The 24375-nt window shown below is 37.3% G+C and overlaps 1 protein-coding gene across 3 annotated transcripts in view; it reads right to left on the minus strand.

Moving 5' to 3' along the window:
• The window catches only part of mindy3 (MINDY lysine 48 deubiquitinase 3), a 62007-nt gene that overhangs the window by 35159 nt on the left and 2473 nt on the right, over positions 1-24375 (minus strand). For 2 of the 3 annotated variants that reach the window (XM_053488272.1, XM_053488274.1), the window contains exons 3-11: positions 24293-24372; positions 22149-22209; positions 21219-21425; positions 18708-18759; positions 18105-18219; positions 15721-15794; positions 14490-14569; positions 14253-14323; positions 9123-9203 (exon numbers count right to left, since the gene is read on the minus strand). In XM_053488272.1, the coding sequence (XP_053344247.1) occupies positions 9123-9203; positions 14253-14323; positions 14490-14569; positions 15721-15794; positions 18105-18219; positions 18708-18759; positions 21219-21425; positions 22149-22209; positions 24293-24372 (821 nt within the window). The remainder of the gene's footprint in view (positions 1-9122; positions 9204-14252; positions 14324-14489; positions 14570-15720; positions 15795-18104; positions 18220-18707; positions 18760-21218; positions 21426-22148; positions 22210-24292; positions 24373-24375) is intronic. The other variant, XM_053488275.1, reaches the window with a different exon arrangement.

The raw sequence follows: 24375 nt of genomic DNA on the forward strand, positions 1-24375 counted from the left end.
TCCTGAGCTACCCATGCTCCCACTACCCACTAATGTGTATAGCTGGCTTGATTTTCATACTGAATTGTTCACCATCGTGGCACAATGCAGTCAAATGAGTACTATTAAGTCTATTGAATTGCCAGGAAGAAGCATGATTTGTCACTCCAGAGAACACGTCTCCACTATTTTAAAGTCCAGTGGTGGCATACTTTACAGCACTGCATCCGCATCGCAATGCTTTGCATTGCATTGTTTGGTGTAGCTGCTCGGCCTTGGAAATCAATTTCACGAAGCTCACGAAGATTTGTTTTTGAGCAAATCTGAAGGCCACATGAAGTTTGGAGGACTGTAGCGATTGACTGCAGAAAGTTGCCGACATCTGTGCACTATGTATGTCAGCATTCGCTGACCCCTTTCTTTGATTTGACGTGGCCTACACTTCATGGCTGAGTTCCTGTCATTCCCAATTGCTTCCACTTTGTTATAATACCACTAACATTTGACTGTGGAATATTTAGTAGCGAGGAAACTCGACTGGACAAGTGGCATCCTACAGTATCACTGTACTACGCTGGAATTCACTAAGCGCCTAAGGGTGACCCATTCTTTCACAAATGTTTTAGGAGTGGTCTGCATGTCAAGGTGTTTGATTTTATACACCTGTAACTATGGAAGTGATTGGAAGACCTGAATTCAATGATTTAATTAATTATAAACAGGTCAGCAGGACAATTTTTTCCTGAACAAAAGTATTAACTAACCAGTTACAAGAAAAATGAAAAAAATAAAAATAAATTCTCACTCCATGTAATAACGGGTCTATTTTACTACAAATCGGTCATAAAAAAAAAAATAAAAAAAAAAATATATATATATATATATATATATACACACACACACACTAGTTAAGTGGAAACATCTTGTACTAGGTGAAAAGGCAATCATCAGTAGAAGAGATGCACTGATTACAATTTTATAATAAAAAAATCCAATAAAACTCCAATAAAACATGCAATTAAACACAATTAAATGGCTTTTTATAAAGAAATTACATTTTCCTTATAACTGCACAAAGTTACAGAACTTTTACTCACCGAAACAAACCTCTCTCGCTCAAAAAAAAAACCCCACAGTGTTCCAGATACAGTACAGTACTAGATACAGTAAAACCTATTTATTTACAAATCAAGTCTAATTTAGGCTTTTAGAGCTAAAAGGGTTACTGGGGAGTAAGATCTCACTGATTATTTTGACTCCGAAACACGTGATGCCAGTATCTTTACGAACTGCCCAAACATTGTTAGAGGGTGGGAAGAAAGCACTATCTGTGTGAAATGGTTAGTGTTGTTGTCTGCGAGGGTGCAAATATGCCCCCCTCCTCCTTGAAAGCACATCTAATCTACTTTCTGGGCTCCTGGCTTTGGATGGCTGCAGCGGGATTCTAACTTGCTGGCACTTCTTTGTGGAACCAGCTATATGTGAGGTTGATTTTCAGTCACCAGCCAATCGATCGATACATATCTTTGATAGTTTTAATAGATTCGATAGGGTAAGCACTTCTACCACAATATACTGTATTGAACTACGAATGGTGCAAGGGCAGCTTGCTGGCAAACTGGTTAACATTGTCACTTCCCACAGACCAAAGACATGCAAAGTGGGTTGATTGGTGGATTAAACTTAGATTAAAGGAAATATGAGTCTCTTTTCATGAAACTCAACGGGTAACATTCCTGCAAGTCGGTTAGCCTCTAAAAGTAAAAAGGGAGAAAGTTTTATTTAAATACTCCACTCTGGATGCAGCACAGAAGTATTACAGACATTTGAATAGCTGAAATCTGATTACAAACTGACTAGATTATGTTAATGTCGGTCACGCATGACAACTTGATCAACGTCCAACATTAAAGTTATTCATATGTAAAAAATTTTTTTTTTTTTTTTTTAAATCTACAAATATTTTTGCCAGTAGTTAGCCACATCTGCTGTTTTTTCCCAGGCCACCACAGAAATCAATTCATGGCTATTCTAAGAACCCACTTTTACTGTGTAAAAAGCAGTGGCACTGTTTCGTTAGGCATCAAAATAATCAGTGAGATCTTACTCCCCAGTAACCCTTTTAGCTCTAAAAGGAGCTTTTAGCAAGCCAACCTGTAGCAGGAAACTTAAGCACCATTAGCAAGGGAACGCTTTAAAACCTGATACAACATGGTTGACAACATGAAAAAGCCTTGCCCTTTTGCTTACTTCACCTACTTACCTCTACAGCTAGACTTACTTGTTAACATTATCTCTTTCTCCATCACATGTCACATTCTTTATTCGCTATATCTGGCTTTTTATTACATACTTTTATTAGCATTATCCAATCATACACAAAGGTGCTTTTGAGAAGCTGCTGTAGAGGCTATTATTTGCTCTTAAGAGGCAATATCCGGCTTTTACGTGTCAATAGACCCATGGGTCCGAGATAAATGCACGTTTTTTTGTGTCAATAAATATCAAATTACTACTAAGAGACTCCACTCCATGTATAAAAGAATTTGAGCAAAAGCCCACTTATGTGTATCTGATCAGCTACAAGCAGAGATATGATTAATGAAATGTCAGTCAGTGCAGTGCCTTCAGGGGCCCTAGTGCATGTGTGATGAAGAACCTGAAAAATGCCACACACACACACACACCGAGAACTGTGATAATTTTATGGTTCCTAAGTCATCCTTTCAGTTTTGGATGCGTTCCTGATCTCGACATCTCTTCTCTGTAGATTTGTAAGCAGGTGCTGACTGATTATGATGGTCATGGTAACTGAAATGAGAGCTGTGATAATTTACAGCGCAAAATTCTCACACAACGTACAAGAGGTTGCAAGATGTGCAAGCGTGTGGCCAGATGCGCCACAGGAGCTCTCAAGGCCAAATCAGCACGATCAAGACCCATCATATATCACACCATTTCACCACCAGTTTGTCTCCTTTGCTGTTCCTCCTGTTAAATACGCCACAGACACTACAGCTGATTGTAGGCATGCACATAAATTCTGGGCCTGTCAGAAAGAACAGAACTGTCCAGAACAAGATAGGATCTACATTTTTCTGAGATAACTTAATTTTATTATTTTAATGATAACATAAACCCAGACTAAAAATAGCTGATCTAATGTTTCGTACATTTTAAATAAGATAAAGACTGAATATTCTTCTTCATCATGCAATGTGTGTGTCATATAAGCAACCCCTCAGTAATCTGTATTCATTAGAGGAAAGCAAAAATCTAGGCAAAGTATGCCATTAGTACTGTATAGAAATATTAATATCTATAGTTAAGTATTATTTCATCACATCTGTGTTTGGGCAAACTCGCACAGCTTCCATCCCAAAGTGAACCTGTTTTTAACTGCTCTTTGTAATACACACACACAAAAAAAGATGAGCTTTAGATGAGCAAAAATCTGTCTTGCTTTTTCCGATGTACTGTATCAAAACCTCAGATACTGATTTAACTTTCTTAATCTCCATTTGTGGCAATATACTCCGAAAAATATGGAAACAAGTAGATTTTTTAAATGATTGGATTTATGTTAAAATCCCTCCAATACACAATAAAACCCTAGGAGTGCTGAACTGTCGACTGTAAAACGTGGTCCAAAAAAATCCAAATGGAGATGACTTTAACACTATGTGCTGACAGGAGAAATCTCACGGGATTGGGACTGGACAGGTGTGCGGCCATAAGGAAACTAGTTTTTAGTGAGACTAATCAGGCGAGAAAAAAAAGATTCTATTTGCTAGGGAGTATAATGACTGGACTTTAAAGCAAAGGAGAAAGGCCTTGTGGCCCGATGAATGCAGACTGACCCAATTACAGAGCGATGGGCAGGTCAGGGTAAGAAGGGAAGCATATGAAGCGATGAAGCCACCATGCATAGTGGCCACTGTACAAGTCTCTGGAGCAGTGTTATGATCTGGTGTTGTTTTATTTGGTCAGGTCTAGACTCAGCAATGTTATGTGGGAATAAAAGAAAGTCTTATGATCTGATTATAATGACTGACCAGGATATCACATCAAGGGATTTTTGTTCTTTCTTGGCATGGGCATATTTTAGGACCCAAATTCTGAGAGTGGTTCTAAGAGCATAAGCAAGCATTTCCACATATAAACTGACGACCACATATCTAAGAGCATTTTTTTTGCTAGGCAGTGTATGTACAGTGTACACCATTGTTGTAAAAGTGTGCTATAAAGTGACTATAAGATAGGAAGTGAGTGGATGTGAAAGACAAAGAAATGAAATTAAGCAGAAAGATTGAATTCAAACCATGAAAAACTACCATGTAAGGTAGAAGGAAAAGAAATGAAAGGGAATAGAGGGACGGGAGCGCTCTTCCGAAACGAGATAGCATAAAACCTCAGGAGGGGAGAAATGGATGCCAACTGTGGCAGAGCAAATATGAGAGAACAACGAGAGCCAGCACGAGAGAAACATGAGAGAACAACATTCTCTACATCACAGTGTCAATTTATGTGTGTGTGTGTGTGTGTGTGTGTGTGTGTGTGTGAGGTCAGATCTGGAGTTTGGTATAAACAGGCGACCTCTGGTTTGAGCTTCAAGACACACCGATCACATTACTCTTCATTATACACGGCTATTTATAACCTTGCTGGTGTGTTAAAAATACCAATTTCACTGCAAACTGTGATTTGTGTGTGTACCCAATGGGAATGGTTTCATCATTTTTCAGCGCAGATCATTCCACGTTTTTGTGTGTGTGTGTTTGTGCGTGCGTGCGTGCGTGTGTGTGTTTGTGCGTGCGTGCGTGCGTGTGTGTGTGTGTGTTTTTGCCTCCCTGTGGCCCTCGTGGGATCCTTCCGAGAGGTCAGGTGTGTATTGTGCGTTGCTTTTGTGTTCGTAAATCAGATAAGAATGGAACACAAACCCTATTAGAGGCTAAAAGCTAAGGCATAAAATCAGAAACATGAGCTCCTGTCCACAGGGAGACAGGAATAAAACCCTGCATGGCCATTAAAAGGCACCTCTCTCACCCACTCACACACACACCTTTGGCACTACAACCCCATGAGCAGTGAAACCAAACATCCATCAGCATTAGTGTACAAAGAGCATTAGGAGGCAGCTCTCTGAACCTGGCGAGGCACTCAACACAAGAAAGGCCATTAACAGCGATCTCAGAGCTACACCTTAACCCAGAATATCAGGAAATAGGAGCGAAAATATAATTCACCAAATATAACAATTACTGAAACCCCATTTAATCTCCAGCTGTGAGGACTACACATTTAATACGCACTACATACTTTTGCAGCAGTTAACGCTGATGGTATGTGTGTCTGCTTTACTTTATGTCAATTATGTCCAGCAAATAATATCCACTTTCAGTAAATTATTTGTATTCAATTACTGTAATGTTTCATGGTAATACAAATTCATACATAGACCACTAGATAAAGCATTAACAGTTCGGCTCAATGACACTTTATTACCTTGACCAAAAGGTGCCTAAACTAAAACGGTTTGAAAACTGTAAGTCTGTTTAAGTTGTAGCCTCAAATACCAGTTTTTGACTGATTGGACTTGAACCTAATTTGGTCATCTGCTGTTGTAGCTCATCTGCCTCAAGATTGTGTAATCTATGATGCTGCTCACTGATATAAAGATTATTTGTGTTCCTGTAGCCATCCTGTACATGTATGTATAGACTGTAGAGACGGCTGTGCATAAAAATCCAATCAGATTGGAAGTTTGTGAAATATTTAATCCTGTCTAGCGCCAACAATCATTCCATGTTTCAAATCTTAAGGATCATATCCTTACCCCTATTTTAGTATAATGTGAACACTGCTTAGCTAGTTAGCAATCATAAATATGCAGTTAAAATAAATAAGTAAAAAGTTGTGTTTTAGTTATATAGTTAGTATCCAAGGCCAAAAGGCAAGAGAGATCCTTTAATGTTCACATCTGGATGTAAGTAGTGTTTAAACTAATTAGCCTAATTGGGAGGGTGGGGGATGAGAGCGAGGGCTAACGGCTCTGTTTGGGGCAAGACTGAGAGCATTTCCGTGTCTCGCTAAGATCAGCCAAGTGACCCTGAAAGTGTCTCTGGGGATAAAATAGGCCAGATGGCCATGAAGTTACAAGGCACTGGGGGAAAACAGCTCAGCCTTCCTAATGCACAAACCCTAACATAGCTTGCACAAGGGGAGTTTTAGCTTAGTGTGCTCAAGTTCAGATTTCTCCCCATCAACACTTAGGGCATCATTTTATAAGGTGAACCGATACTCTCACAAGAAGTGCTGAAAAGTTTCATGGACTTTGATAGACTGGGAGGACAGAATACATCAGTCATCGCAGTTTGTAGGCCAATGATGAAAAGATAATGTTGTTAATTTAATGGGCCATACGAGTTTAATGCCAGTCCATTAAAGTGATCTGATGCTCTTTCACTAGTGTGTACAAAAGAAATAAAAACGTAAACCAAAGTCCTGTTGGGATACTTATAGCAACACCCACATTACAAAAAGATGTAAACTACCTAGGGACAAGGTGCTTGAGGTTTGTTTCTGGTGGGTGCACCACGCAGGGAAACTGTAGTCCCTTCTGTGCATACACTATTCAGCAATTTTCTGCCCTTGCTTGTGTGAACACAAGTTTACTTGCAAGACCTGATGCAAGATCCGCATACATAAAAAAACAGGAAAAACATAATTCTTCATATTGATTTTGCTGGTACTTTAGTGTTTGTTAGAAGCTGAACATAAACACATGATAGAGAAGCTTTACTCATTAATTTTTTAAGCCATCATCTAAAAAGTCTTTTTGCTGAGCAGGAGACAAACTGTTACTCCTCTCTCACACACACACACACACCGGAAGAAGTTAATGCACTGACAGTAAAAGGCTCTGAGTACTAGACATTGAGATTAATGCTGGTTTCTTGCGTTCAACCATGCTGCAGAAACCATAATAAGGATGGTGAGAGAAGCAAAAAAAAAAAAAAACAGTTAACCTTTAAATAAAAAGCACATAACTCAAAAAGTCTGTTGTGTGCTCAACCGATGATGACTCTTATTCACAGTCAGCTCACACTAAACATCCTAATTATTACTGTAGAAGAGGAAAGATTTACAACTATCTGGTATGAGTGACCGTTTCCTTTTAAGCCTAAAGGTATCTTCTGCATGTTGTCTGAGGTTTTCCTTGCCTCCCTCACCTCTGGTTCGATCATTAGGGAAGCTAAATCTATCTACATCTTATGACAACATCTATTTTTAAAAGGCTTAAAACTGAACTGAAATAAAAAGAAACAACATAGCTCTGCTATTTTCTGGGTGCTATTTTTAAGAGCAAATAAAACCTAATAAACTGCTCATTGCTTTTTCAGTACTTGGTATTTGTTTAAATTCATATAGCACTGTGCAGAACCCCTCATTTAATTTTTTTTATTAAATTAAAGATTAATTGAAATTAATGAAATGGGATCAAATGTTTTACTGTGTGTTACAGGTTACAAACAAAAACATTACTCTGAAACTGGCCAGGTACAGGGGCTGGAATAAAAACGAGAGCAAAAGACCTGCCAAAAAACGAGATTCAAAAAAGTCCTTCAGGAAGCATGGAGAGTTATTCCTCAAGACTACATTAAAAATACAAAAAGTTCTGGTTCTTTCGAAGCAAAACATGAAGGTATGAGGGCTGGCTCAATATTTTTGCATAGTACTGTAAATTGAAATATTTAGGGTGTCAAAACAAACGCAGATTGGCTACGAAAAGTACTTTCTTAAAGGGACAATCGGACATAGGTAATTTAAATCCAACAAACACTAAAACAGTGTGTTTGGAAAAGGAGTGCAACAGGAAAAATATCAGGCAGCCAGAATGCAGAATCCAAGCTCTATCTCAATTGGAAAATTTAAAAACATTCTGGATATATCTAATATTTATTTTAAAGAAATATAAATATGCAACCCTAAACCAATGCTATTTTAGAACTGTGCTTATGGATGATTTTAATTGCTGTCTACAACATTTACACTGGATGTCTTCTTATTAAAAGACTGGACTTCACTAAAAAATCTGTTTAAAAAAAAAAAAAAGCTTTGCAACAGTTGAGCCAGACACACAACCACTAACTTATCATGGAAGTAAAAAAAATCAGCACCAACCAACAAATTTGCACCAGAATTCATAAACATACACCACAAATATAAACATATTCAATGTGTTAAGTGTGGAATTTTCCATTTAGTTCCAACCCAAGTATGTGTGAGAAGCAGCTCGTATAATGGCTCACTCCGTTCTCACATTCCCTCCAGTTTATTCATTTAGATGGATCCTGTACATCCTACACGAGATGCTCATGGCACAAATCTCTCAAAAGATTGGACATGGACATGTCTTAGAGCTGAACTCCATTAAAAACCAATTAAAAAGTTTGCACACCAATAATTGTGCGTCGGTTCTGTTACAAAAACTAAACTTTGACGCTGAAGTGATAAGGATTAGTGAGACATGGCACTGTTACAGTAAACAAGACGGACATTGCTATACAAGAGACCTGCTCCCACATCCGTCAACAGGCCCTTTTCACCTAACGCACGGGTATTACTAAATTTCACACACTCTGGCTTTCTTCATTGCACACACTTAATAAATCTGTTCACTGTGTGCGCTAGGTGTGCCAAACCCTACGGCACGCTGCGAGGCCGGCAGCCAGAACACACCACACTGGATGCCTTATAAGTCCAAAAGCTTTCTCGATCTTATTTGGTCCATAATCCCACCCTTATCTTTTCCCCTTTTTTCTCTCTTAAAAAATGTCTACAGCATTAAATCAATTAGAGAGCACATTCTTGTGTTTTTGAGGTTTTATTGTGTAAAAGGAATAAAAGAGAGAGAGGACATCTGACTTAGAAAGAGAGAACATGATATAAAAACAAACAAGTAATAAAAAAGAATTACAGAATGGTTAATGCATGAGTATGTTGTCTTTTATTACATCTCATGTTTGTATGTGCACTACTCCAGTAAGCGGGTGATAATCATCTATTTTTCTGAACTTTTAAAAGACTATTAAAAATATTAAATGACATGAGAGTTCAAGTGGAAGTTTCCAGAAACTCACCTTGGTGAAAAAAACAGAGAGATGGGTCTCACTACCAAGGATCCATATAGGGAACTTTGGAGATTTAAGAAATGATCCCACCTGAAAGAAAAAGCCGAGGGGAGAAAAAAAAAGGGGAATTATATGACTGCCAAAAAAGCTTCTTTTTTTTTAATGTGTGCACTAGACTTCAATAAATCTTAGTGACATAATGGGAAAACAATCAATATCAGAAATCACACATTTTCCTGACAATGCTGGCATTCCTAATATTTTTTTATTCATCCAGGAGTTTGAAGAGCGTAGTAAGAGGGTTGAATGAAAAAAGTTTGAATAATAATAATAATAATAAAAACAGTCTAAACCCAAACCCAATGATATACAGATGTTTGCAGATACATAAAATGACGCTTTAAAACACATACGAAAACAGCTTTAAACGGAAAAATGTCCAGTTTATGCAGGTATAATTATGCATTTAGCAGCCACTTTGATCCAAATGGTGCATTTGTCATTTTAAGCCATTAACACACACACACTATGCTGAGCGACACAGAACTTTACGCGTTTAATATGTAGAAAAAGAACCTTGTAAAAAACTTTTAAACTTATTGAGCGTCTGAAGATCTAAGGATGCTACGTAGATTTAACAAAATAGAAAAAAACATCACAACACACACTACTAAACTAAATTATTTCCCCTTCCCCCAGCGGAAAGTTCATAATTGGCCTAGGCACTCATACTAAACTCGTCTAAGCTACAGTTCCCAACAAGCCCTAAAATGTAGGAAATGACTGCATTAGCGGTCTGATCGAGCAACAACAGGAAACATACCCAGCATCTGGTGATATCAATGAGTCATAATAACTGGCTTTTGTTTATAATGTGCAGATCTACTTCACACAAAATTAATTAAATCCGGTTGCAGAACAACCATACAGTATGTGTGCACACTAAACAAATATCCTGTCACACGCATGCTACAGGTAATCCAGACCAAACGTACATACAGTTAATTACACATGAGTAAACATTAAAAGTTATTGTAGAGCTTCAGTAACCATGGTTGTGCCATAAAAGCAAAAAAACAAACAAAAAGGTTTTCATTTATTTACCAAGTATTCCTAATCATTTTAGCACACGTTTGAAAGAAAAAATACCTTTATTTAAACACACATTTTTTTATTAAAAGATAGCTTCGCCTATTGTTTGGCAGAAACTTTTAATTATAATATGTAAGCAATTTCACAAGAAAGGGAGTGCTGTTGTATCGAATATCAGCAGAGCTATGATGCAGCTAAAGAAAAATTTTTCCCCACTTAAGAACATCAGTTAACCTCTGGGTTTCTGGGGTTAAATTCCAAATAGCGTAAAACGTAAAGCTACCTTGATGAGGGGTTGGAGAGGGATTTGGGATTCGGTGTTGTGTTAAGACACTAGTTAGCATTGTAGCTCATGTTAGCCACGAACAAAACAACGCAGACAGGTCTAAGGTACTAAGCGGCTTAGAAGCAATTACCAAGGAGACAAAGTGTTATTTAAGATGACATAACGCTATTATGTTTTCTTGTTCCAAACTGTGACTGGTTTGGAATCTGTTCTCCCCTCTTTCAAGTATCACAGACCATACCGACTTACTTTCACCCATGCTGGCAACTGCAAGTTAGTGTAATTAACTATTGTTAGAACTATAATGTGGTGATGCATATATATCCCGGTTCTGTTTTCAATCAATATTCACAGAATGCCTATCATCCAATCAGGACTAAGTGTTGTAGAACGTCTGTTATATACAATAAATTCGTTTAATTTTATACAGGGTGCCCATAAATTTGATTATTTAATTGATTATAGGCAGTGTGTAAATTCTGACATAGAATTGAAAGTAGAAGAACCGAGCATTGGCACACAGAAGAAATATTACATTTCATATTTAAATAAACTGCATGAAACATTTAGATTTTTTGCGAATGTAATGTTAATTAATTGAAGTATTGTCTCTGCAACAGTTAAATGTTCAAATGCACTATTTTACACACAAACAGTTTTTGTCTACATAAATCTAATCCTAGCTTTTTTCTTCTTCTTCAATGGAGTCAGCAGTTTGAGAGATGATATATGAGACATGTATGCTCTGCTGAATAATTATGTTTATGGTAGGTTTTCTGAATTTCTCAGGCTGGAATCCAGCCGTGTGTTCAAACATTACGCTGCTGATGGACTTCCTTCATCAATCCTCAGGTAGACTGTTACCCCAGGTTAGGTTATGTGTATTCTTCAGAAACACTGCATCACGGGCTAATGAATATTTTAACGATAGGCTCAGATGCTTCTAAATATGAGGCGACACATTCCTGCCGACTTCTACTCCAAACACAGCGAGAGTGTATCCTGAAGCACTGCTCAGTTAGGTGCCATTACAAATAAACCAACTCCTTAATTACCGCTTTGCTTTCAGCTTTGTACTTCTCTTCTCAGGTTAAAACAATACACTGCGCTGAATTTGAACCCTACTAAATGTTTTCCATGAGGGATTTGAGTAGGACATGTTAAAAAACACAGATGCTGCTCTAAAAGGTGTTGAGAGTGTCTGTGTGCATCTACTGCAGATTATTATATAGTTTATTAAAAGGGACGTCTTTTTTTTTTGTATGTGCGTATTTTATTTGGCTGTTGTAGTAAATCTGAGGTCTTAAGCTCTGATTGTGTGTCTCAAATTACAGTATATGGCCATCCCACCCATATGTGCATTTTGAATCTCCTATTGCATATTTAGTCCTCTACTATAGTGTTCTCAAATCTTGTATTAGATTTTAGAGCCTGGCTGTGGGGATTTATTTATTAAGCCACAAGAACATTAATCAAGTCAGGCCCTAGTGGTCTGTGGTGCAGTCGGTGTTCAAGTTAGGGTCAGGTGGGCTTTGCAGGCCACATGAGTTCTTGAGTTCAAACCATATCTTCATGGACCTTGCTCTGGGGACAGGTTCAGGCAATGTAGCTCCAACCAAGGAAAATGGTAATGCAAGAGCACAGGACATCCTATAAAACTATGTTCCTAACTTGATGAGAACTTGGTGCCCACAAACTTTCACAATATTGTGGACTGCTAGTAATATTCTAGTTGTTGGGTTAAAACTTCGAAGATGAATGGACAGATTAATATAGGTTTATTCTTCCTGCAGGAAGTTTAAAAGCAGTTTGTCTCATACTGTATGTTCCAAAACCGTGACGATATTAAAAAGCAGTAATGCGAAGCAAACATTTCTGCAGCAGTCATTTAATTTTGTATTCCTGCACTTAAGTTATTCAAGATAACACTATTATTGTCATAATACCAGTGACAATGAAAATTACAGTTTATTTCTGAGTGTCTACTGGAATGAACACTGGTAGAGCTTTTCCAAGAAATGTATTACAGATGCAGGCAATTTCATTTTTGAGCAGCCGATGGTTAAGGGCCTTGCTTAAGGGCCCAAGAGTCATGGCGGCAACATGGTGGTACTGGAACTCTAACTTTCCAACCAGAAGCACCAATCTGCCGAGCCAACATATTTTTAAACACTGGACTTTACTTGTAAGTGATTCCGATATCCTTTTTCTTCAATGAAGCAACTTTGCTTGACAGATGGACACAAGGAATGTTTATTATACTTTATGGAGTTTCTGCCAATCCCTTTCCAAAAGCTTTTCCATCAATGAAATGTTATACATGTTGACTTTTCATGCTTCTAACTGCAATTTGATCACCTTGCTAACCACTCTTATTCTCAAGAGAGTCATTTCTAACATCTAAAAGCCAACACTATAAAAGAGTTTTATAGCAGAGAGTCTACTGTGCTAGAAAAATACCATAAAAAAAGTTATACATTTTTTATTTATTTATTTTCCCATGATTTGGTATAAAACTAGTAATTTGAATACTGTGTGAAACAATTTGTTAAATTCAGTCATTTCTGCCCTCTGTCCAGTTGAATTGTTTCATTGTTTTTACCAATATTTTGAAGATATTTCTATAAATGTTTGTTAAAAGCACTGACAGATTGGTGTGTGCGAGTCTCGTACATCCAGTGTGGTCACGGAAGTGCATTACTTTGCTGTGGATGGGAGTTACTGCATTTGGCGGAGGTTTCAATGTTTCACGACTACAGCAGAGTGCTCAAGAAGCAGGGAAAAGGTGCAACCACTACAAACTGTCAACATGTTGAATGAAGATACTTTTACAAAGTACATGTTAAATGGTAGTAGTTTAAAGGTCACCAAGACTGATGGTATTTTAGGTTCAGTTCGGTTCAGGTTAACACCGTAAAAAATCATAAGCTATACTCAGATCACAGAAGATTAAATCTCCCTTTTAGCGTTGGATTTTTGTACTTTTTTTGCTCAACACTAGTGAAAGCCATTGACTTGTTTTAAAGGTACATTTATAATCAAAATGAGTTAATGTTTACATTATTAACTGATTTTCAATAGACTAAAGTCTCAATTTAAATTATGCATACTTAGTAATTGCACTATTCTCCAAAGGGCTGTGCTGGATCCAGAATCTACCCTGAGAACATTGGGCGTAAGGCAAGAATACTCCCTGAATGTGGCACCAATTTATTGCAGGCCACCATGCACACACATTCATATATATTTAATTTTTTTTTTCATTTTGGGATGTCAGCGGAATCCCTCATGGGGACATGGGGAACTTATTAACCTCCCAACAGACAGTATACAATCTCAAGATTGAACCAGGGCCTGTGGAGCTGTGAGAAATGCTACAAAATAAATCTTAAACATGTTTCTAATATGTTCATAAGTTCCCGCCAAAATAAATTATAAAAAAAAAAAAAAAAAAAAAAACACTTAAAGCCTGATATGCCTTTTTAACTCCTCTTGAAAATGTGACTATGGATTGTAACCTGCAAATAGTTCTAATAATCAAATTATTTTGCATTTTTGCTTTCCATCATGCCTGCAAAACTTTTTTTTTAAATCGTACACGTGTCCAGCATTTCATAATTTCTTTATTGGTTCCAACTATGGGCTGAATATAGATGTTGTACATTAAAATGTCAGCACATTAGACCTTATGAGCCAGGCACTAAGATACAAAACACTCACTACACCATACACTCAAATCAAGCACGTTTGTGTGTGCATACCTTGCAGTATCGCAGTGATTCCATTAGTGTAAGAAAGCCAACAGTAGTCTGATCATGGATCCCATGAAGCTCTGTAAGCAAAGAAAGAAAACAAGTCTAAAAATGCAGGAAGAAATTAAGTGATTAAAAGCGCTCGAGACTAAATCTTACATAATTCCAATGCAACACTACCACCTAGTGGAAAATTGCTAAAACATTAGCAATGAAACGGATTTGAAAAAGAAAAAGATATCTTACTCATTCCAGAGCATTCCCTATCCCCATCCCAAACGTTTGACACTGCATGTCCTGTCACCAGCAGGTTAATCAGGCTTTGACTATAGAAAAGGAGACAAAGAAAAGAGGATCAATGCTTTATTCCTAGCAGGCACCTTAAAAAAAAGGTAAAAAAAAAAAAATTCTATTTAATATTGGTTACTCTCTGATTAGTAGCAGAGAGAAAATTTATGTCTCTGCACTGCAGTATGAATGAAGAATGAGGATCATCATAAATTGGGCTTTCCATTGTTTTTTTGAACTGATTTGGGGGCGGAATGATTGTACAACAATACAAAAATTATATTAAAGCACTCCTAATATTTGTCTGAATGTCTCTCAGGTTTTATATGCATCAGTTGCTTTTGGTAGCCATCGACAATCTTCCTGTTGTGCATTTGACCACTTAGCTTATTAACAGAATTCACTCACTCACTCACTATACCGCTTAATCCTGTATTCAGGGTCACAGGGACCTGGAGCCTATCCCAGGAGGCTTAGGGCAAGAGGCAGGGTACACCCTGGACAGGGCGCACACACACACACACACACAAGGGCAATGTGGGAACGCCAATTAGCCTAACCTGCATATCCGGAAGAAACCCACCAAGCACAGGGAGAACATGCAAACTCCATGCACACAGAGAAGGGAATCGAGCCTGGCCAGAAATCGAACCCGGACCCTGGCGGTGCAAGGTGACAGTGCTAACCACTAACAGAATTCAATTAAATGTTAATAATAATACTAATCAAAATGTAGACAACAGGGTTCCAGTTTTGTTGAGTCTCTGCACTGCACTGAAGCATTAGATACATGTTCTTGGCTGACAAAAAGGAAGCCCATGAGGTATTCTGCTTCTTACTCCTCCTGAATATTAAAATGCTGTCCTTTCTTGATGCTTTACTGCTCACCACAGTTGTAAAGAATAGCTATTTGAATTGCTATAGCCTTTTCACTAAGCCAGCTATGCCCATTTGCCTTGACCTCTCTTATCATTGAGGCATTTTGTCCTAGTCTATGATTCATCTTTCCCAACGAAAAATCTGTAAAGTCTAAAAACTGTTATCTAATATCTAACCCTAGTAACACTGTATTAGTGATTTAGAAGCCGGATGTAGGTAGTAAACCATTGCTTTTTCTGCATTTTTTATACAGTCACTCGAAACCTAATTTTTCACTTTATGCTGCAAATTTTTGTGGAAATCATCATACCTGCCATGGCCATATACAGGGTCAATAAGTGGCTCTGAAGTATCCTCTATCTCATTCTTTATGTTCTCAATACCCTGTGGATTAAAAGGGAAATCTCTCATATAAGTACATACAAACACAGACATTAGTAATGGGAGAAGGTAAGCATTCCATTTGGTTCAAATAAACCAAGGGAAGAATAACCGGTTTAGCTGCACAATACAACTGCTTCTTGCCCTCCTTGTGTTGCCCAAAAAAATCAATCCCAGCAGCAGTCACCCTTACTGCACCCAGACTACATTAAACATACATATATCAACTAGGATTACTTGCATAAGCATCTGTTAACATTTTGAAGTTGCAAATACAATGCAGCTGTTGAAGCAGAAGTACATCATCATTGTAGGCCAACTACTGTAGTATTTACTAGGGATGGGAAACACCAGGGACCTATGGAGTTTTTCTGTGTAATCATTAAACATTTAAATGTAATATGAAAATTGGCAATGTAACGATTAATTTGAATTTAGCAGAGTGTCAAGGTTTAATTAGCAGAGTAAGAACAAAGTTTTGCTTAGTTATTGCAAGCACACAACATTATGGGTGACATCAGAGTTCAAAAGAGGACAAATTGTTGGTGTGCGTCTCACTGGCGCATCTGTGACCAAGACAGCAAGTCTTTGTGATGTATCAAGAGCCACAGTATCCAGGGTAATGTCACTGTACAACAAAGAAGGACGAACCACATTCAACAGGAGTAACTGTGGATGCAAGAGGAAGCTGTCTGAAAGAGATGTCCGGGAGCTAACCCAGACTGTATCCATAAAACATAAAACCACAGCTGCCCAACTCATTGCAGAATTAAATGTGCACCTCAACTCTCCTGTTTCTACCAAACCTGTTAGTCGGGAGCTCCACGGAGTCAATGTACATGGCTGGGGTGCCATAGCCAAACCTTTGGTCACTCGTGCCAATGCCAAATGTCAGTTTAATGATGCCAGCAGCAAAAATCTTGGGCTATGGACAAAGTTAAACATGTATTGTTCTCTGATGAGTCCACCTTCACCGACTTTCCCACCCCCGGGAGAGTTATGGTGTGGAGAAGCCCCAAAGAAGCGGACCACCCAGACTGTTGCATGCCCAAAGTGAAGCATGGGGGTGGATCAGTGATGGTTTAGGCTACAATATTATGGCATTCCCCAGCCACAATACTTGTGCTAGATGGGCAGGTCACTGCCATAGACTACTGAACCATTCTGGGGGACCATTTGCACCTAATGGTTCAAATATCGTATCCTGAAGGTGGTGGCGTGTATCAGGATGATAATGCACCAATACACACAGCTGGACTGGTGACAGAGTGGTTTTGCTGAACATGAAAGTGAAGTTAAACATCTCCCATGGCCTGCACAGCCACCAGATCTAAATATTATTAAGCCACCTTGGGGTGTTTTGGAGGAGCAAGTCAAGAAAAGTTTTCCTCCACCATCATCACGTAGTGACCTGACCATACTGCATGAAGAATGACTCAGAACCCCTCTGGCCGTCTGCAGGACTTGTATCTGTCATTCCCAAAATGAAAATGAGGCCCTACACCATACTGATTGTGGTCTAAAACCAGGCACTTGTTTCATTATCCAACCCCTGTTTATATAAATATTAATATATACATTAATCATTGAATCAAATTGAATAATGATGAGTAATTGAATCGTGTGAGCATTTGCTCTTATAGCATTATAAATTAAAATGTTCCTTAGACCTTATGCGTGTTTCTGCTACAAAAAAAGCAACATTATGTGTTTGAGGAATTGTTAAATGATTCAAATCATTTATGATTAAGTTCACCAAAATGGGCATTGTTTAAAATTAATCACTTGAAATGGACTGGAAATTGACTGATCATTGACTATAATTGATAATCTTCCCATCAATAACAGACACACAAACTGGTAACATATGACAATGTAAACAACAGAATCATAGTCAAGTAAAACTTCACAAGCTGTGAACCATAGGCGAAATTAATTAGATTAGAACATAATTAGATTCAATATTACTTATGTACGTCTGATTTGTCTCAAGCAGCTCCAGTTTCTTAAAGGATTTAAAGTATTAAATACTCATTTAACATATTTATGATGACATAACAGACATAATATTTAAATACTGCACAACACAAGATATGTTTCCCGTCAATATTCTGCTCGACATATCGGCTCAGTAGGTGGCGGTATTGAACCAACCGCACTTAAGCTTTATTGAAGATGCAGTACTCTTGCAAAATTACTCGAGTAATTGCAATTTGGGATTTTGATTAAAAGTTGGAATCAGTTCTGAATTGGAAACCAAGAATAACGCATAGATGTGCAGCGACATTACAAACTGAGTAAGTTTAGCCCTACCTTTGTAAGTATTACTGAATACAGGAAGAGCAAGACACCAAATTTATTCCTCCACGTGTCATACAGTGATAGTATGGTCTCCTTTAGCTCAGCAATAGTTTTAAGTGTCCTTTTGCTATAAACAAAGAAAGAAAGAATAGACAAGAATAATAAAAAATATATAAAAATAACATACACATCTAATGGTTATGATGTTCTTTAGAAAAATCTACCATTGATTAGGAAATATAAACAAACACAGAAATTCTGAAAATGAAGCATATTTTTGCTCCATGTTTGAACTACTGCTTTAAGCAGTCAGCAATAAAACATGTAGTTGTACTTTAAAGGAGCATTGCTCAACAAAGTTAATAGGTTTTGTATAACATAAATGACAGAAATTGCTATATTCCTGTTACACCATAGCAACTTACAACAATATCTAATTATTTATTAATTAAAGGTTGCATTTAAAAGTATGGAATGTCTATGAAATAAGTTGGACACTGTTTAAAGAGTGTGTGTTAATTATATTAAAAGATTATTATGCATGTGGTTCAATGGTGGATTGAAGTACACAACATTTACAGTATGTCTTTAATAGAGTTAACAGTGTGCACTTACAGTACCATGCTGTGGAACCGCTCAAAGCCAAGCTCCTCATCAGCCAAAGCAGCTACGTACATGAACACAGCAAAATCACAAACACATTCAACATATAAAGATAACACTGAACTGGCAGACAAGTGCACAGAACTTAAACCAAGATTAAAGGTGTCAGACCAAGGTTATTCTACTTGGTTTTAAATGAGACACACGAGTTTATTATTCGCATATGAAACACACAATTTATTTATTAATTTTTTATATATGCACCACGTGCACACACACACACACATATATATATATATCATATATATATATACACATATATATACACACATATACACATATATATATATATATATATATATATATATATATATATATATACACACATATACACATATACATACACATTATATATATATATATATATATATATATATACATATACACAGTGGTGTGAAAAACTATTTGCCCCCTTCCTGATTTCTTATTCTTTTGCATGTTTGTCACACTTAAATGTTTCTGATCATCAAACACATTTAACTATTAGTCAAAGATAACACAAGTAAACACAAAATGCTGTTTTTAAATGATGGTTTTTATTATTTAGGGAGAAAAAAAATCCAAACCTACATGGCCCTGTGTGAAAAAGTAATTGCCCCCTGAACCTAATAACTGGTTGGGCCACCCTTAGCAGCAATAACTGCAATCAAGCGTTTGCGATAACTTGCAACGAGTCTTTTACAGAGCTCTGGAGGAATTTTGGCCCACTCATCTTTGCAGAATTGTTGTAATTCAGCTTTATTTGAGGGTTTTCTAGCATGAACCGCCTTTTTAAGGTCATGCCACAACATCTCAATAGGATTCAGGTCAGGACTTTGACTGGGCCACTCCAAAGTCTTCATTTTGTTTTTCTTCAGCCATTCAGAGGTGGATTTGCTGGTGTGTTTTGGGTCATTGTCCTGCTGCAGCACCCAAGATCGCTTCAGCTTGAGTTGACGAACAGATGGCCGGACATTCTCCTTCAGGATTTTTTGGTAGACAGTAGAATTCATGGTTCCATCTATCACAGCAAGCCTTCCAGGTCCTGAAGCAGCAAAACAACCCCAGACCATCACACTACCACCCCCATATTTTACTGTTGGTATGGTGTTCTTTTTTTCTGAAATGCTGTGTTACTTTTACGCCAGATGTAACGGGACACGCACCTTCCAAAAAGTTCAACTTTTGTCTCGTCGGTCCACAAGGTATTTTCCCAAAAGTCTTGGCAATCATTGAGATGTTTTTTAGCAAAATTGAGACGAGCCTTAATGTTCTTTTTGCTTAAGTGGTTTGCGCCTTGGAAATCTGCCATGCAGGCCGTTTTTGCCCAGTCTCTTTCTTTTGGTGGAGTCGTGAACACTGACCTTAATTGAGGCAAGTGAGGCCTGCAGTTCTTTAGATGTTGTCCTGGGGTCTTTTGTGGCCTCTCGGATGAGTTGTCTCTGCGCTCTTGGGGTAATTTTGGTCGGCCGGCCACTCCTGGGAAGGTTCACCACTGTTCCATGTTTTTGCCATTTGTGGATAATGGCTCTCACTGTGGTTCGCTGGAGTCCCAAAGCTTTGGAAATGGCTTTATAACCTTTACCAGACTGATAGATCTCCAATTACTTTTGTTCTCATTTTTTTCTGAATTTCTTTGGATCTTGGCATAATGTCTAGCTTTTGAGGTGCTTTTGGTCTACTTCTCTGTGTCAGGTAGCTCCTATTTAAGTGATTTTTTGATTGAAACAGGTGTGGCAGTAATCAGGCCTGGGGGTGACTACAGAAATTGAACTTTTAACTGTGATAAACCACAGTTAAGTTATTTTTTAACAAGGGGGCAATTACTTTTTCACACAGGGCCATGTAGATTTGGAGTTTTTTTTCTTTCTTAATAACATAATCTTCATTTAAAAACTGCATTTTGTGTTCAATTATGTTATCTTTGACTAATAGTTAACGGTTTTTGATGAGCAGAAACATTTAAGTGTGACAAACATGCAAAAGAGTAAGAAATCAGGAAGGGGGCAAATAGTTTTTCACACCACTGTATATATATATATATATATATATATATATATAAATAAACGGAAACACTTATCTGTCAGGATTTATTTTTACTTTTTTTAAAGGTAAAGTGCAGGTAATTTGTTTTATTTTTACTTTATATTTTGTATTAATTCTTTTTACGTATTTATAATACATGAGGGGAAATTCTGCAAACAGTTCCTCTAAACTCTCAAGTAAATGATACTAAAATCCTCTGTGGCTTCCTATTTCAAAAGGAAGTTTCGCATGTTAACATTGGAAATTAAATCACAGCTCTCAGGACATGTATTTTCTTATTTTCTGCCAAGTAGTACAAAATGTAACAATGATTTTTAGTGACAAAAGAATAACATGACAGATTTCTGATGATTCTATAAACAGTTCGTACAAAAAGACTAAAAATATTTGTAATACACAACCCAATATTAAATTCATCCAAAAGACTTATTCTCTTACTGGACGGCTGCTGTTGCTGCTGCTGCTGTTGGGTGTGCATATTTTGACTGGATTCTGGTTCTGTGTGGTCTTCGGGGATGTCCCTGCTCTCTTCCGTGGATTTGGAGGGAGCCCACGTGGCAAGACAGAAGTTGTGGGTTTTGCCAGTGCAGGCTGACACCAGAATCTCAGAGAGAGTAGAGCACATGGCCAAGCGTTGCTCCTCATCTAAACGGAGAAATCATTTCGATAGACGTGCCAGTTTAACTCCAAGTAAAGCTGAGCAACACAATTATGTTATAATGTTAAGTTATTTGTATAGTGCTTATAATATTAGGCATGGTCACATAGAAGCTGTAAAACCCCAGATTTAGGACTAGATTAGGGCCAGATATCCAGTTAAATCAATCCAGTTTAAGACATGATTTCTAAAGAAGTATTTATGAAATAAATAAAAAAAACAATATAATACAGCAGTTAGACAGAAGCTTAAAAGTGCATTTATTATTTATATTAGAACGTCTACTGTTTTTTATTCCCCTCCTTTTCCGTTTTTTCAGGTTTAAAACATGTTTGCTATTTTAATGATTTACGTTCAGGCTTTATTTATCATAAATACATTACTGCACAGTGAAATTCTTTATTCTTCACATATCCCAGCTTCTTGTTAGTGGACTTTTTTCCTGTTCTGATCTGTTCTCCTAAATTTTTTTCAGGTTTTTTCAAAACTTTTCAATATGCAATGACACGCAAGGACAAGTTCTAATATTACATATATTCTTTAAAGGGTTAAGATACATTTTAAAATGCTAATAGGTTTAATACACTAGTAGATTTTGTCTTGTTTTCAGAGCCAGGATTATAAACCCACACATTACATAATTTCACCAAAATAGATGGACATCTGGAAATAATTCAGTAAACTGCTACAATCGATTCCATTGTACATACCTGAGATATTTCTCCAGTTCACGATCTCCATGTTGAACAGGATGTTCTTTAACAGGAATGCCTAAAAGTAAAGCACAAGTTCATATTTAAGTATGCTATCATAAAAGACAAAGCAATTGCTTTGAAAATATTACATAATGTTCCACAAACTAATAGTAAGCAAGCAAACATCACAGGAAAATATGACTGGTTCACCACTCAGGCATGTAAACTGATGTGAGATCAAAAGCAGGTTGCAAGGTCACATAAAGTTTATTAGACAGATGCTGTTTCAAGAACAAAATGCTTTTCTTATTACTTACAGTTGCTAAAAGTTAAATATTCTACTTTATTCTACTCTATTATGAAGCTGGGGCTGTAGAATGTTTCCCTTCCTGTACACTTATATTTATTTCTGATTAGTATAGAAATACAATATTTTGATGTTTAGCAATGGTCCTTTTGTCTTAGAAGGAGTTTTGTGTCTTAGAAGAACTGGGGCCGTGCTCACCCAAGTAGCACTATGAGACCTTTTTACAAAAATTCTTTTACACATTTTTACAGCCATAAAATTAAAGAAATTAACATTATAAACACCAAGGTTTTGGGGTCCCCTTTACCCTATACGCTCCAGGGCTGCTGTATCCTGGATGACCCTGCACTCTGACACTTTCCCTCTAACTGGAGTATGTGAAGGTTTTTTTTTTTTTTTATTGTGCTGTAAATTCCATTCGACACACAGCTGATTCTTAATCTCAATATTACTTTAATGGCTGATTGGTGTATTGGCCTTGGCATCTAATTAGATAATCTATGACAAAAATAAATGACACATTTATTGAGCCTTGTACTTCTCACCAATGAAACTGATCAAATGAAACCAGATGACTGAATTGGGTATTTGGAAAATGTCAGTCTCCTTTTTTGAAACACATGACAGTCTCTAAGCTTCTTACAAATCACATTCAGTGAGATGCAGTTGTGCAGGTGAAGGTCCCTTTTTGATGGGAGATGTCAGAGGAAAATGGACTGTGCAGGACGACTTTCACATGCACAAACACACATACAGTACTAGGAGAATCACTGCTAGGGTCTTTAACAAGGAACCCCTCTAATGACACTTGCTTTGCCTACTTTTGAGGATTTTGTGTAAATGTGATGTTGCATTGTTATTAAACAGATTAATCTCCCGCACTGCTACAGCCTTTTTAATTGTTTTAATTAAGGCATGGTGGCTTCATGGTGGCTGCTGTCACTAAAGAACAGTCACTACACATGAGCACGGGGGCGATTACCCACAATCCCACAGCGCAAGAGAGAAAAACCATAGGCTTAGTTGTAATCATGTGACGCTTGGTAGACATAGCGCATGTGTACTACTCGTATATCTAGATCTCGTTTATTTATTAAGTTAAAATTGTATTTTAAAATTTTGCTCATTCTGCAAAATGCCCGTAAACCAAGTTACTCACAATCCAGTGTTCCACTGTATGTCTCTAAAAACATATTTTGTTCATATTTTTAGGTTGTTAGTCAGAATTCAGCCATAGCAATGCCCATTAGGTTGTTGAACACTGCCATGCATTTATTGAACTATATTACTTTAAAAAATCTACCATTTTCCTCAAAGTTCTAAAGTCACCTACTGTAACACTTCCATTGATTAAGATACAGAATGAACCATTTTTTCACCCCTTAGGATATGGTTGTACCTCCATGCTCTAGCCTAGCTTCCCTTCCCACCCATTAACCATTATTCCCCAGGTCAACTTCCCATGGCCACAAAAAAAAAAAAAAAAACATCTTGACACATTTTCAGCTGGATGAGGCATCATATTTAACACTTAATTATAAGCAATTTTTTTTTTAATAATTGGAACGGTCATAAAATTGGTGCATTAAAAAGTAGTTTATTTTACATTATGTATTATTTTAATACTTTCGCCATTTTTTTGCCTTACACAACCCCCCATCGGCAGTCCGCGCAACCCAGGCGAGTGCTCAGCACACATTGGGAAGCCTGGCTCTAAAGAATACCAAATTCATTTTGTGATTTAATGTGTGATAGTCTGTGTGATCTTATTTTACACATATATACAAACACTTTACAGAATGAGAAAAAAATTCCACTCTTAAATATGGTTAAACCATCTATTAATTATAACCTGCACTGGTACAATCACAGCGCATGGTCCACCTTCAAACTGCTCCAGTGCACTGTGCTCTGTCTCGCTGAAGACAAAACCTG

Source organism: Clarias gariepinus, chromosome 26 (genome assembly GCF_024256425.1).
Source record: "Clarias gariepinus isolate MV-2021 ecotype Netherlands chromosome 26, CGAR_prim_01v2, whole genome shotgun sequence".
Classification (NCBI taxonomy): domain Eukaryota; kingdom Metazoa; phylum Chordata; class Actinopteri; order Siluriformes; family Clariidae; genus Clarias; species Clarias gariepinus.